The following is a 13,452-nucleotide window of genomic DNA, read 5'->3' as shown; positions in this document are numbered from 1 at the left end:
AGAGCACATGTCAGTTGGAAAATTCTCCACTTGGCATCAGGTAGAGAATGTAAAGATACCTTTACATTCATTGTGCTTGAGATCTTATACAAATACAAGGAAATTCTTCTTGCAAGAGAGGAAATTTCTTGCAACAAAATTATTCTTGCAACAGAGGCCAGATAGAGGAAACATTTTTTTAAATGTATCTTAGAAAACTTAATGATAATACACTGTGTTCAAATAAAGACTTCCACTTCACTGCCTGCTATTCTAGGCGTAAAATGTTTTAATAGAAACACTAAATATTTCTCCCCAATCATACCCTTGATCCTTTATGTCCAGTATCTTTGGCCTTGCCCTGCCAAGTACCTCATTTTAGGAACACTTGCTTTTTTTATCTAGGAATAAATAATGAATTACCACTTCAGCACTCCCTCCCACCTTCTGCCCTCATGCAGTTTTCCCCACTTGTCATAAAAGGAGATGCTCTGCAGGACCCTCTTTCATACCAGCATCTCTCTCCCGTGTCATCTTTTCATAAGTGTGTTGAGGTGCAAATTTCAAAAGAAAGCTGTTTTTCTTGTGGCTCACTGGTTTCTCTATTCTCTGTTATTACAAGACAACCTGACATTCCCACATGTTGAAAAATTAGGGAAATGCAAGACCAACCCATCAGAAGCTGTTCTGCATTCATTCTGGAGCTCACAGCCCTTCTGATGCTCATTTCTTCTTTTCTTTTTTTTTTTTTTTCTTTAACAGAGAATTTGATTATTAAGAATAAATTCAACTTTGTTTCTTTTAGAATATTATTTCTAATGCAACCAACATGTTTTGCCTTTAGAGACAAAGGCAACATTCTTGTTCTTAAGCACCAATATACCATGGATGGCTCAAAATCCCATCTGGTACTTCTTACCTGGTATTTATTTTTCAGGAAAAAGCAAGGGTTATTTTTATCTTTTTCAAACACTGAGGTATTTTTTCTACCCCTAAGGATGGAAAAGACATTTCTTTCCAACATAGCTGTACTCAGAGAGAAACAGGAATCATGTACCTCACAAAAAATCATCACAGGATATAAACAAAATGAAAACTGTGATAAATTATGTATATCTTTTCTAGAGAAGAAACAAGATAAAATGAAATATCATTTTCTTCCTCACATCCAATTTGGGAAGCTACCTACTAGCTAATATAAAAAGGGATGCCATTTCAGAACACAACCCCTTCCATTTCTGAATATTTTTTCTGAGACATTGTGGTTCAATAGTGCCACTGAAAGTAGAAAAAACAGTGTAATAGAATTTAATTCTTGTGCTATTCTAGATACCATTGCCAGCGCGACTTTAAATTGCTTTTGAACAAACTAGAAAGTTCAAGTTAATTGAACACAAGGATTCATGTAGCAAATTATCTTACTACTAATGGTATGTAAGAAAGAAACCTGATTAGTTACCCCAGCTGGATACTCGCAATGTGAGAAGTCAAGAGATGCCAGAACTAAATCAGAAAGGTGAAGATCAATAGTTCTTTAATCAATGGTGGATTACAGTGGGATTTATTCCGCTGAAAACAGCAGGGGCAGATAAATTCCCTGCTGAGATTAATTACTGGGAAGGGTGGATGTGAACAGAGGAGTGCAGTCATCTCTGTGACAACTCTAAGTGGCAAGAAGAACACCAGTGGGAGTACAGAGCTCTTTGCCTGAGTCTCTGCTGGGGACCAATGACACCTTCATCAAATTCCCAGCACCTCTTAGTTCCTTAGAAGAAATTGCCTTGAAGCCTGTGGATTTCTACAAACACAAATACTATAAACCAAGAGGCAGGGACACAATTTCTTGGCTTTGTTTTTAAACTGCTGGGTTTTTACAGCCGTTGGGTTCCTAAAAAATCCATATTACGGAGACAAAAGCACCAATGAGTGTAGCTGAATAATGACAGCTTCATGCACAAAGGTGCTGATGACATTTACAGAGCCTGCTTAAAGTCAAGGGGTCGTCAGAGCTGCTGGGGCTTTGTCTGCTGGGATCCATCATGTCCATGGAATCCATGATTAGCATTAGAGCCTTTGTTGCTGAATGTTACAGTTCCCACAAACTGGCCACTAATGCATCATACTCTAGGGCTAAATACTGTAACTGAGCCACCAAGCTGGCTAAGCAGAGTAAAGAAATCACAGAGCATCTCTTGTACCAGAACTGATTTAGCAACAGGTCATAAATTGAAATTACTGTGACTTTGAACTACTTAAGGAATTTACTAACATGACAAAACAAACAGAGCCAACAGCTTAGCTTGTCAGTGCTTGATTTTCTACCAGCTTGAGGGAAAGTCTTCTAATTGGTCTCCCCTCCTGACATTTTATGTTCACTTACCTTACCAGAAGACAGCAAGATACAAAGTCCAGCAGATTTTAAATTTGCTGGGTGGAATGTGATGGATTTATTTGTTCTCTTACTTTGATTATTACCAGTAGCTCTTTGAAAGGTCTCCGTCTTAAACTCTGATCAGATGGCATCAACTTTCCCATTTTACTTCTTGTAGAAAACATTTCAGAAAATATTTTCAACTCTGACTCCATCCAGCTATGTTGGTCTGTTTTCAATACCTTGGAATTCAGGTTCTTAAAGAGAAATTTCTGTGGGTTTTTACTCTGAATTTTATCAGATACCAACAACTATGTCTGTGGGGCAAATCAAAAAGGATTCTTTATTGGGAAAAAAATGCAAGTTTAATACACATAGATATAAATTACAAAAAATGTTTTAAAAATCACCTCTCCAGGATACCCAGATTAATTGAAGGAGCCTCAGTGAAGCAAATAAAGTCTTTCTAAGATCATCTCTCATTTTAAAGCAGATCATAAAAATAGTCCAGGCCTTGTCCCAGTTCCCAGATGGATATTCCAGTGCCCAATTCTTCTGCAAGCGCCAAGCGCAACTGGATGGACTAAAAGACAGATAAAGCAATTATGTCTCATTCAGAGATATCAGACACTCCACACTGCCATCTCTTCATGCCATTACCAGACATTTAGAAACATCTACCCTTGAACCAGCTACTGAAAAACCTTGTCGGTATTTCAAATACTCTCTGGTTAGCAAGCAATCATTCAGTCAAAGACAGTTAATCGTACCAGTTAAGTCAATGACCTAATAAAAGATTACCATCTAAATTGACAAAATGCCACAGAAATAAATCAGATTTATGAACTATGCAAAGGACTATTCTAATTTAGGCCATCATTTCACAATGTACAGAAATTCTAACTCTTCCCAGAAATATCTCAGGGGTAAAATAAAACTTTATCACTGAAGACGATCAGAACAATTTGTCAAATACCATCAAGATCTCTTGCATACCCTTGCCTTTTCCCAGGACAGAGTCACAATTTACATTACAAAAACTCTATTTTAAAGAGATTCTTGGAGATAATAATTAAAAGTATCTCCATTTGATCTCCAGCAATTGATTTAGAAGAGTTAGTTTAGCCACTGGTTAACAAGGGAAGCAATGCCACAATTCACATTCTGCCTTTTTTTTTAAATTCAAACAAAAATAATTATTTTTCCATCTTTTGCTCTCAGGTTTTCCTACGTTGAACTACAGCGCTGCAATATTTAATCTACTCACACTAGGGATGTGTTTAAAAATAATTTTCATGGGAAACAGAATAAAGTATCACAGCATCATTAACAGATCCACTGGGCCTGTCATTCATGACTGCTTTTAACTAGTCATGAACAAACTAATTTTGAGCAACCTGTCAGTGAGTATAATGTTAAAAGGGGAAAGAAGCACAATTTTCATGAGGTAATAACATTCAGTGTTTCCCAACCATCATGACCAGCAAACAAATCTCAAACTATTTCATTACAAGAATGTTGAAAAGGGAAAGAAAACCCATTTCCATGCATTCACCAATCACCACAGGTGAGTGGGGATCTGTTAGAGAGGAAATAATGAAAGACATTTACAGGAATGGGTTTTCTTAACCTGGTTAGTACTGACAATGGCAGGGTGAAATCCTTCCCCAAGGCTGAAGAAAACAGCATAACAGCACAAGCTATCTTTTTTCTGATATGCTCACAATGAAATTTTCTAACGCTCTCAGACACACAGCACTAGCAAGAACATAGATGTGGTAGTTAATATCCCATATGTGATAGTACTTCCACCCATATTGGATTAATGAGGGGAAATATCCCTTTACTCATGGAGCTTAAGATAACAATCCAGAAAAACAGAGCCTTAGATCATTTCCTACTAGTTTATCCATAAAAAAAAAAAGTCTCTGGTCTCTGTAAATATAATGTAGTTTCACTACAGAAGCAATTCCCTTCCAGTACTAAATGCCAGCAGAGGTTTAACACGCTGGCTTTTTCAGGTTTTTTTCCAGTTTAATTTGAGAAAGTCTAAAGATAACTTCCTAGGAACTAAGGCTGTAATTAACCATTTTATCCTGTATTCTGCTCTACTGCAGACTATTGTGTAGAAGTTTTCAAAACACTGAAGTATGTTCCACATACTGAAGTTCTGTTCCACAGAGCTGAAGAAAACAGGGTGATATAGGCTAACAAAGAGAATCAGGATACAGTTACAAAGGAAGGCAAAAGTTCTCCAAGCTTCCAGCCACCATAATGAGAAGGAAAATTTCTTTTGTATCTTGTCTGAGAATCTGCTAACAACATGTCTGATAGTACATGAGCTGTGCACTTGAACAGATCCTCTACAGCACTGGTTTGTCCTGGTCTGTCTTATCTCTAGGCATGCTTTATCTTCAGAGTCCCCAAAACCCCATTATGCATGAGAGAAAAAACCAACCTTCTTGCACAAGCAGCTGAGTCTTTGAATCATAACAATTTACATAACATGTACATGAGGGCAAACTTCTTTCACAAAAGCTTAAACCAGTTCAACATTTTCTGAAATATCTCAATAATGAAAGAGGTCAAGTAAACATCTCTGTCCTCTTAGAGCACTCTGACCTGAGAAAGTGGCACCTACCTTCAGTGTTGGGTAGAAGACTGCATGTTTTCCTCCCTTATTTCTGCAAAACAAGAAAACCAAATAGTCACAGTAGCTTTGATAGATAACAGGATTTTAAACTAAGGCTAGAATTCAAAACCAGGTTTGTCCCTTCCAAACTTAAGCATTCTGAGATACTGTGATACTGTGAAAAGGCTGACAGTGAAAACAGAGGATCCTAGAAGAGATCTCACAACAGAGATGGTTTGATACCGTATCACAGTAAACACTGAGGTATTTTGTTGCAACTGGATGACAAAGCTGTCAGATTGTAACAGGCAGCTGTGCTGATAAATGTGCAGCTGAAAAAGATGAAGACATTTGGTTTTCTGATGCAAACTGTGAAATATTTTCTCCAATTCCCTGAATTACTATCTTTCAGGCTAAATTAACTGCCAGCAGTATAAAATATACAGACAGGGCAAGCTATACTGGGCACAAATACCAAGATGGCATTTTAAACCCCTAGTAATAAGAAGGATGAGTTACAAGGGGTCTCACAGCACCACTTTACCACTTAGGCCAGGAGAAAAAGTGGAGTGCATGGACAGACCAAGAAGGAATTGCTCCTAAAATCCCAACACTTGCATAAGTGAATACCTGCCTGTGCACTGGGACAAGCACTCTGATTTCTGCAACTATTTGTAACAGACAGTCTCTGCCTGCTACACGAAATCATTAGCTGTGCTTTGCTTAAAGATTCATGATTTCATTTCTCAGCTCTTGCAGACGTGCAAGATTTCCAGGTGAGAAGCCTCACCAGGGAAGCATACATATTTCAGGCCTGGCTGCCATCCCTGTCCAAGATAATTGAACCTTTGCAAAACAAAGTGGTCACTGAAAAAGAGTTCCTTAAATAACTCTCCCCTGCAGCCAGCTGAACCCCTCAGCTGACTGCCAAGCAGAGCACAAGTGAAGTTTAGAGTGATTTTCGGACAGAGTGGGCTTCAAGCATCAAAAATTCCCCCAGGAAGCCCCACACAGGAACCTCCAAAGTTTGGCTTCAAAGGAAAAAGAGGAAGTACTACTGACAAGCTATCCCTTTGCAACAAGATCATTTTGCCATGCAAGAAATGTAATTCAGACATGAACCCCAGAAACATGCCCTTTGAACAGAGTCCTCAGAGTTACGCTTTTGAGGGCAAGTTTTCATCTAGTGCTCATTGTGTCTCCAACAGGATTGGACATTAAAGATCAGTAAAACAGAGCTTCTGATTTATTCCTTTTTAGTTAACACAAAAAACTGTAATTGTTTGGTGCAAACTAATTTTGCAACAGGATACCAAATAATTAAAAATGAAGGCATACAGATCCCAGTCCTTTCATACAAACACATGAAAAAAACCCCAAATTTAAACACTGCTCAACAATAGATTTTTTCCCTGATAAATAAAAGAAGAAAATTACAGGCTGAGAAACACCTTGAAAGTTAAACTAAAAATACAAAGGTAGGTGATTTGTAGGTTTAGTTTTAATTTTTGTTTTTTGGTTGGGTTAAATATTGACAAATATTTTAGACCAGATTTTTTCAGAAATAAAGAAGTTTTGATTATTTTTAATAAAAGCTTCTAAAATGTGTTTTACTCTTCCTTTCAGTTGTGTATCTTCACATTAACAATGCATTGAGTAATATAGAAGACACAGCTTTGCAGAAGTAGTAGGATTTGATTGTATAATTTTGATATTTTTGCATAAAAATAGCAAATTATCAGAGGATCAATAAGATACTGCTGAGTTTATTTATTTGAATCTATTTTAAATGGATTCTTCTAGATCAGGAATCCTCTTGTCATTTCACAATAAACAAGGGTGGACAAAGAACACTATTGCTCTTAACGCTCTCAGTTCTTTCAAAAACATTATCTGGAAGTCCCTTAGTTTTACTTCTATTGCATTTCTCTACAGTCCATTCCATCTAGTGGAGGTTTGTCACTTAAACAACCTAACCAGCAGGATTTGTGAAACCAGGCTCCTGTAATATAGATTTTTCTCAGAACTATTTTTGGCTGAGTTATTGGTAATCACCCGACAGCTCCCAGTACTCATCTCAGAGCCTCTGATTAACTGACACTCAATAGATAACTTTGATGGATAATTTCTAAAGATATGACCCATCAGACTTCTCTTCTAAAGATTGTTCTAGTTTATGTAATTTCATTAATCCTTCTCTGATTTTCTCCTCTCACCCAAAACACTCTTTTCTGCTGCAGTTCAGTGTTGACACACAGATCACAATCAGCAGAATTTCCATTTGCTGAATTCAGATGCATACTACAGTCATTGGCCCATGTCCAAAAATATTTGCAGAATGGTAAGTTAATAAATGTAACTCACTTTTTGTATTCAAAGTAGTGTTCAGCAATTTGTTCATCCCAGACAATTTTTGGCTTGTGTTCCTTCAAGGTTTCAATGTACCTATAAATTAAGAACATAGATAAGGAATTAACTTTTCTAAGAAGCAGTTATGAAATTACATTACAGAAATTTCAAAAGAGCAGTTTTACCATGTTTAGATGTTAAGCACAGTATCAAAAATATCTTTTTGTTGACAACTCATTTCCTAAACTACTGTGAAATTTCATGTTGGCATTTTTAGGCTATTTTTTTCTAAAGTGTTGCATATAAATATCTGAGGGGAGGGTGTCAGGAGGTGGTGCCAAGCAATAGGACAAGAGGCAATGGGCAGAAAGTGATGCACAGAAACTTCCACCTGAACATGAGGAAACACTTTACTAGAATGGATTGCCCAGAGAGGCTGTGGAGTCTCCTTCCCTGCAGATATTCAAAAGGTATCAGGGCACCATCCTGAGTAATATGGTCCCTGGAGTAGGGAACTTGGACTAGATGGCCTCCAGTGGCCCCTTCTTATTTTTGTGATTTGTGTGACTCTGTGAATTGATTAATGTTCATTGATAGCAAATCTACAAGAACACATGAAGGCACTGTTGTAATATTTCTACAGTCTGAAACCCATATGCCAAAGCACAGGAACTGAAGTCATCCCTAGGCTGTACACAACTGCGTCCTCCACTATGAGGCTTATGTCATCAGGAAAGTTCTTCTAGGCGAGGGGCTTAGCTAATCTTCTAAAACTGAAACTGTCAAGGAAAGTTCACTGCTAGGTATTCCTGCATATGGATTTTCCCCATCACTGGCTTCTTGGTATTATTACCTTGCATGGACATTTTGAACATGGAATGACCTATCTCCCCTGGCACAAAGTGAGGATAGAGTACTACTTAGACCCAAAACGATGGGGTAGAAGAGCTGGTATGCTGTAAATTTATAGCTCATAGTATCCTCTCAGGGCAGAGACAGTGTCTGCATTTCTGACAGCAAAACAGAAACAAAGCTGCTGGCTGCCACACGTCAGAGGACCAGAAGATGGCAAGCTACTGCCAGTGATAGAGGCCACACAGGTGTCACATAAAAATGAGAAGTCTCATTCCCCTGTCTCTTCTGCATTTTTTAACCTGCATCTTTGGTCATCTCTTTTTGAAAGGTCTATCAAAGCCATCTTCCACAATTGGTCTCATTCTTGCAGTAATTTCTCTGCTTATGACAGGATTTGGATGGAAACATTTTCTTCAAATAATCTTATTTATTATTAAGAAATTTCCATCAGCCACTATCCTGACTGCATCAGTGCTGAAATTCCATCTCACTATAACACATCAAGAAACAGAAAAATTTTGTATTGCTCAGTTTGAAAAAGATTCGTTCTCTCATTTGGTACTATTTGAAATGCAATTAAAATATTCAGCATTGCCAGGATCATCTTCTCTCTTTTGCTGTGGCTTGCTCATTCATATATTGGCAAATTGTTTCCTACTGCTAGCAGGCTTAGAAAAGATTTTCTTTTGTATTTATATGAAATGAACCCACGCCAGGCATGGATTTATCTACATAAGCAAACACACAGGAACATGTGAGCACATGGAAGAGCTCTTGCACTCTCCCTAACCCACACATGCCCTGGAATAAAGGACCTTTTCAAATGGGGTAAATTAGACCTTTGGAACCTGCCCATACCTTTTTAAGACATAAAAAAAATTTAAGTTGCCCCCCTAGAAACATGCAAAGTGACCTAGTTTTGTATATTTAAAATTTAAGGATGGATTTTAACGAACTGTCCCATTCCAGTAATGACAGGAGACTACATTAATATAGAATATGGTACCAAGATGTTCCAGAGCAGAAAACAAAAACTACCAGCCAAGACATCCTGGCACACAGCTTTGTTCCTGACTGTATGACTTCAGATGGGAAATCTTAATTCTACTACCTAAAATTCCCAACACAATTAAAGAGTGCTCAAAATACTTAGGAACAAGCTTTAAAAATAGAAATGCAAGTGGAACCAATTATTATACCCTTTTCTATTAAAGGTATACTATTATATTAAACTTGTTAAGGCATATACCACATTTAATGAGCACTCATCTTGACCACGCACAGAGAATTTATTTCCCTTTCTTCTGTCTCTAGGCATTTATCCCCACAGTATGTAACAGCAAAACTGAACAAGTTCATCTTGAAATCACATCTACAGTGATGAGACTAGCTACAAACTTGAGTTGGGGAAAAAAGAAGTATTAGCCTCCAAATTGTCATTGCTATCCAGTAATCTTAGGGAGCCTACTTGAAACATATGAACTTGGTTTTTATGTTTCTCTGTTAAGGACAACAAAAATTCCAAGCACAATGTTCAAAACAATAAGCTCTCATTTACTTCAGTTGCAACTGCATGCTCAATGCCTACGAAAATCAAGCTTTATCTTTTTCAACGAGACACAAAGTTTCTGTGAAGAGTTGGGAAGAGGTGCATCAGCAAACCACATCTCTTTCCCATGGGTCTTCTATTGCCCTAACTTGGGAATAATCCATTCCCTTCTTGTAGTCATTTCCCCTTTACTTGATTCCTTTTCTTTCAGTAAAAGAAAGAAAGTAAAAACTCCAAGAGATGCCATATTATCCTACTATCTCAGTAGTATCCTACCATGTGCATCATAAGTGTGTAGAACTGCAGCAGCTCAATCACAACGCACTTGCTTGACTCAAATTAATGCATACCAGGCACTCTTAATATATAATCTCCTAGCTGGGGCAGTACTTGACTCAACAAATATTTGACATGCACTGGTTAAAATAAATAAATAAATAAACAGAAGAGCAAAATTTGCCATCGCACCGAACAAGACAAGGGATGTCAATGTGTCTGGGATAGCAGAATTCTAGATAAATTTTCAGGTTCTCAAAAGGAAAAGAAAGGGGCAAGAAGCTCACCACAGCCAGCTTTCCTTTTTTTCACCCCTCATTTCACTCTGTACCTTTCAACTCATATTTATTGCTATTTTTTCATCCTCTCTTTCTAATTTATCCCTCTTACTACTGCCTCTGTGCCAGTTCACTCCTGCTTTTATACTGCTATCCAGACTAATTCCTCATCCATCACCTCCTAACTTACTACCTTTCTTCTTTTACCAAGCTGCCTCAGCAGTTAAGAGAATGAAAAACACTGAAAACTCAGCTTCACAGCCAGCCTTGCACTACATATTTCCTAGGAAGTTTGTGACCATTTGCAGAGCAAGTCATGCTGTTTCTGTGGTGCCAGCCTGAAACAAGGTCAGCACAGATGAAGTACCTGGATTATTGATGCCAGCCTCTACTGAAGCACCAGTGCAACATATAGAAATGACAGATCTGCATGGATCATCAGCAATAGCAACAAAAGGCCAGTGTCACCTACATGTCCACCTTGCAAATATGTGTTCTGACACAGACAAGTGCCATTCTGGCTCACTTAAATTGCCATGCCTTTGTCAAAATGGGCACTACCTGCTATTCAGAGAAGAACAATTATTTGTGTGACAGATACTCCTGGTTACAAACACTCTGGGTTAAGGCAAACACTCCCTTCTGCAAATTAAAGGAGAAGCCAAAGCATACATATTGGAGTTGCTGTAAAGTCAGTCCTGCCAAAGATGTGTACCTATGAACAACCCTAATGTGGCTACACCTACACACTATTGCACTTTACTGCTTATTCAATGAATAAATAAAGGAACCAGATGAAAGTTTCTCAGGATTTATGCCTGGTGTTCCTTTTCTTAGATGCTTTTCTTCCAAAACATGAAAAATGGATGGCCCTGGAATATGTTAAGGTAAAACCCACAATCTTTAGTCCCCCTGAAGAAGCTATTTATCTTCATGGATAATGCTTTTTTCACTGAGAATATAAAGAAACCAGTCTCTAGTATATCTTTTGCAACAAAAATTTACATTCTAGGAAGAGATAGTTTTGTATTTAATTCTTAGACTAGGATTTATTTATGAAGTTAAACTTTTTAATCTTTGGGTGTTTTGCTTTCCTAGTCCTGAATCACTCTTCAACCAAAAAACTTTAGTGAAAAGGAAACCACTACTGAGCATACATTGCATTTTAATGCTCTTTTCTAACACTTTATATTTTCTCCCCAGTTCTCACATGAACAAAACTCTCATTAGAAGCAATAGGTCTCTAATCAGAATGAAGGATCATTTTCTCCTGCTACAGAAAATTGAGTTTACAGTCTTCAACTGTACCATATTTGAGAGATTCAGTCAAAGAACAAAAATACTACTCAGCTTTAAAATCTATACCACACATTTTCTTTTCAGTTTTCTTCAGTTACAATAGGCTTAGTTATTAAAATGTGAACCTACCAGGAATTGTATCTCCATAAATACCAACAGTGCCTATGCATGGCAAGTTTTAGACACAGCTGGACAGGGCCCATCTTCCCTCTTTATAGGGAGCTGTATCTTTTAATAAAAGTAAGAGAAGTCACACAAAAAGCTGTATTTTAGAGCTCAAGAGTTCCAATTTCTGATGCAAAACAAATAGACAGAATAGCTCCAAAACCAGTTTTTACAGGCACACTCCTAAGAACATTCTCCGTACATATCTCCCAAAAAAGCACCAGTCCATTTCTCCACTGCTCTGGGTACATCAGGACACTCTGTGAATGGGAAGATACCCATCTTCAAAACAAGAGGTTTTAGAGAAGTTGTATATATAACCCATAAGTCAAACCCCTTTTTATTTCATGTTTAATTTTAGCCACCCTAACACTTACCATTTAAGGTTTTTCTTAAATTAACCCCTTTTAGTTGAGACAAAATGTCAAGAAACAATATAATCTGGAGACATTTTTTTAAAAAAGTTTTTAAAAGTGGGAATTTTTTGGCCTTCTCTGCTTCTTAGAAGATAATTTCTAAAAAACAAATGCAAAAATTCTGAATATCCTATAAGCTATTGAATGATTTAGTCATGAAACTAACAGTTTTGATAATAGGTGTCTTCCATTATAATAAATAGAAACACAAAAAGAAAAAATTTGAAAAAGAAAAAAGATTTTATACAGATTTTGAGTTCTCAATCACTCAGTCCCTAAAACTGCAGCTTGCAAAAGGCAGAGATGCCCTACAATTTAACCATCTTTATATATTAGCCTTTAAAATACTTTTGAAAGCATTCATAAATTTATGAAATACCTAGCAGGCTCATTAACAACATAATGTTATTTATGTGTGTGTGTGTATGTTTATCTATACAGCATTACACAGTGCAGAAAAAAAGATCAACAACAGACTGAATGATTAAGCTTTCACCACACTGGTTCCATCAGGATCACTTAAGAACCTTTTTACTCATCTCCTCTCTCCACTCAATAACACCATATTTACAATTTTTATGCTTCCAACTTTAAAATGTGGTAATGTTGCATAGCACTTTATCCCTTGCTTGCACATTAAAGAATTCAGATTTTAACACATATCCCACAAGTTCTTTCAAAAGCAAATAGGTTATCCAGGAAAAAGACAGTTACTATGTATGTTCTAGAGAATCAAAAGTATGAACTAACATGGAAATAATTTTTACTCTGAAGATTTATACATCTGAGTGGAGAGCACACTATAAGCCTGTCTATAGGGTATATTATCCAAAAATAATTGTTAAGTCTTTAGATTATTTAATGTAAAAGAACTAATAAAGGCAGTTTGAAGAGAGACATCAATCAGTTAGCTGTTAAAATATCCAAATAGCAGCCTAGAAATGAAAAATCTATAAGCAAGCACCATCTTTCTCTAGTAATCTCTCTGTTGCTGCCTGAACCTTGCTCTGTCAGTTTTAAAGGTAATAAAGAATATTTTTACTATTTTAATAGTAACAGGTTTGCAATGTAGTAGTTTTTCTGGGTGTATTGCTTTCAGTAAGTTTTATAAAATCATTCTCACTGATTTCTTCACTATACTTCATTACTGACTTGATAGATGACACTTTTCAGCACTTCCACACCAACCTCACACAAACCCACTGACCTGGTACTTCTGCCATGATCACCAGCCCAATGAAAACAAGAACAAGCTCAGTGACATTTCTATCATTACTCTGGGC

At 37.0% G+C, this 13,452-nt stretch overlaps 1 protein-coding gene across 2 annotated transcripts in view; it reads right to left on the bottom strand.

Annotated features, from left to right (window-relative positions):
• Positions 1-2,677: 2,677 nt before the first annotated feature.
• CHID1 (chitinase domain containing 1) overlaps positions 2,678-13,452 on the bottom strand; it is a 98,468-nt gene continuing 87,693 nt past the window's right edge. For both annotated transcript variants that reach the window (XM_054275987.1, XM_054275985.1), the window contains 3 exons: positions 7,347-7,427; positions 4,992-5,034; positions 2,678-2,933 (listed from right to left, as the gene is read on the bottom strand). In XM_054275987.1, coding sequence (XP_054131962.1) covers positions 2,835-2,933; positions 4,992-5,034; positions 7,347-7,427 — 223 coding nt within the window. In that variant the 3' untranslated portion in view covers positions 2,678-2,834. The remainder of the gene's footprint in view (positions 2,934-4,991; positions 5,035-7,346; positions 7,428-13,452) is intronic.

Source organism: Melozone crissalis, unplaced genomic scaffold (genome assembly GCF_028551555.1).
Source record: "Melozone crissalis strain CALT ecotype California unplaced genomic scaffold, PUWL_Pcris_2 ptg000018l_1, whole genome shotgun sequence".
Lineage (NCBI taxonomy): Eukaryota > Metazoa > Chordata > Aves > Passeriformes > Passerellidae > Melozone > Melozone crissalis.
The sequence above is the reverse complement of the archived record's forward strand: the minus strand, read 5'-3'. Positions and strand labels throughout refer to the sequence as shown.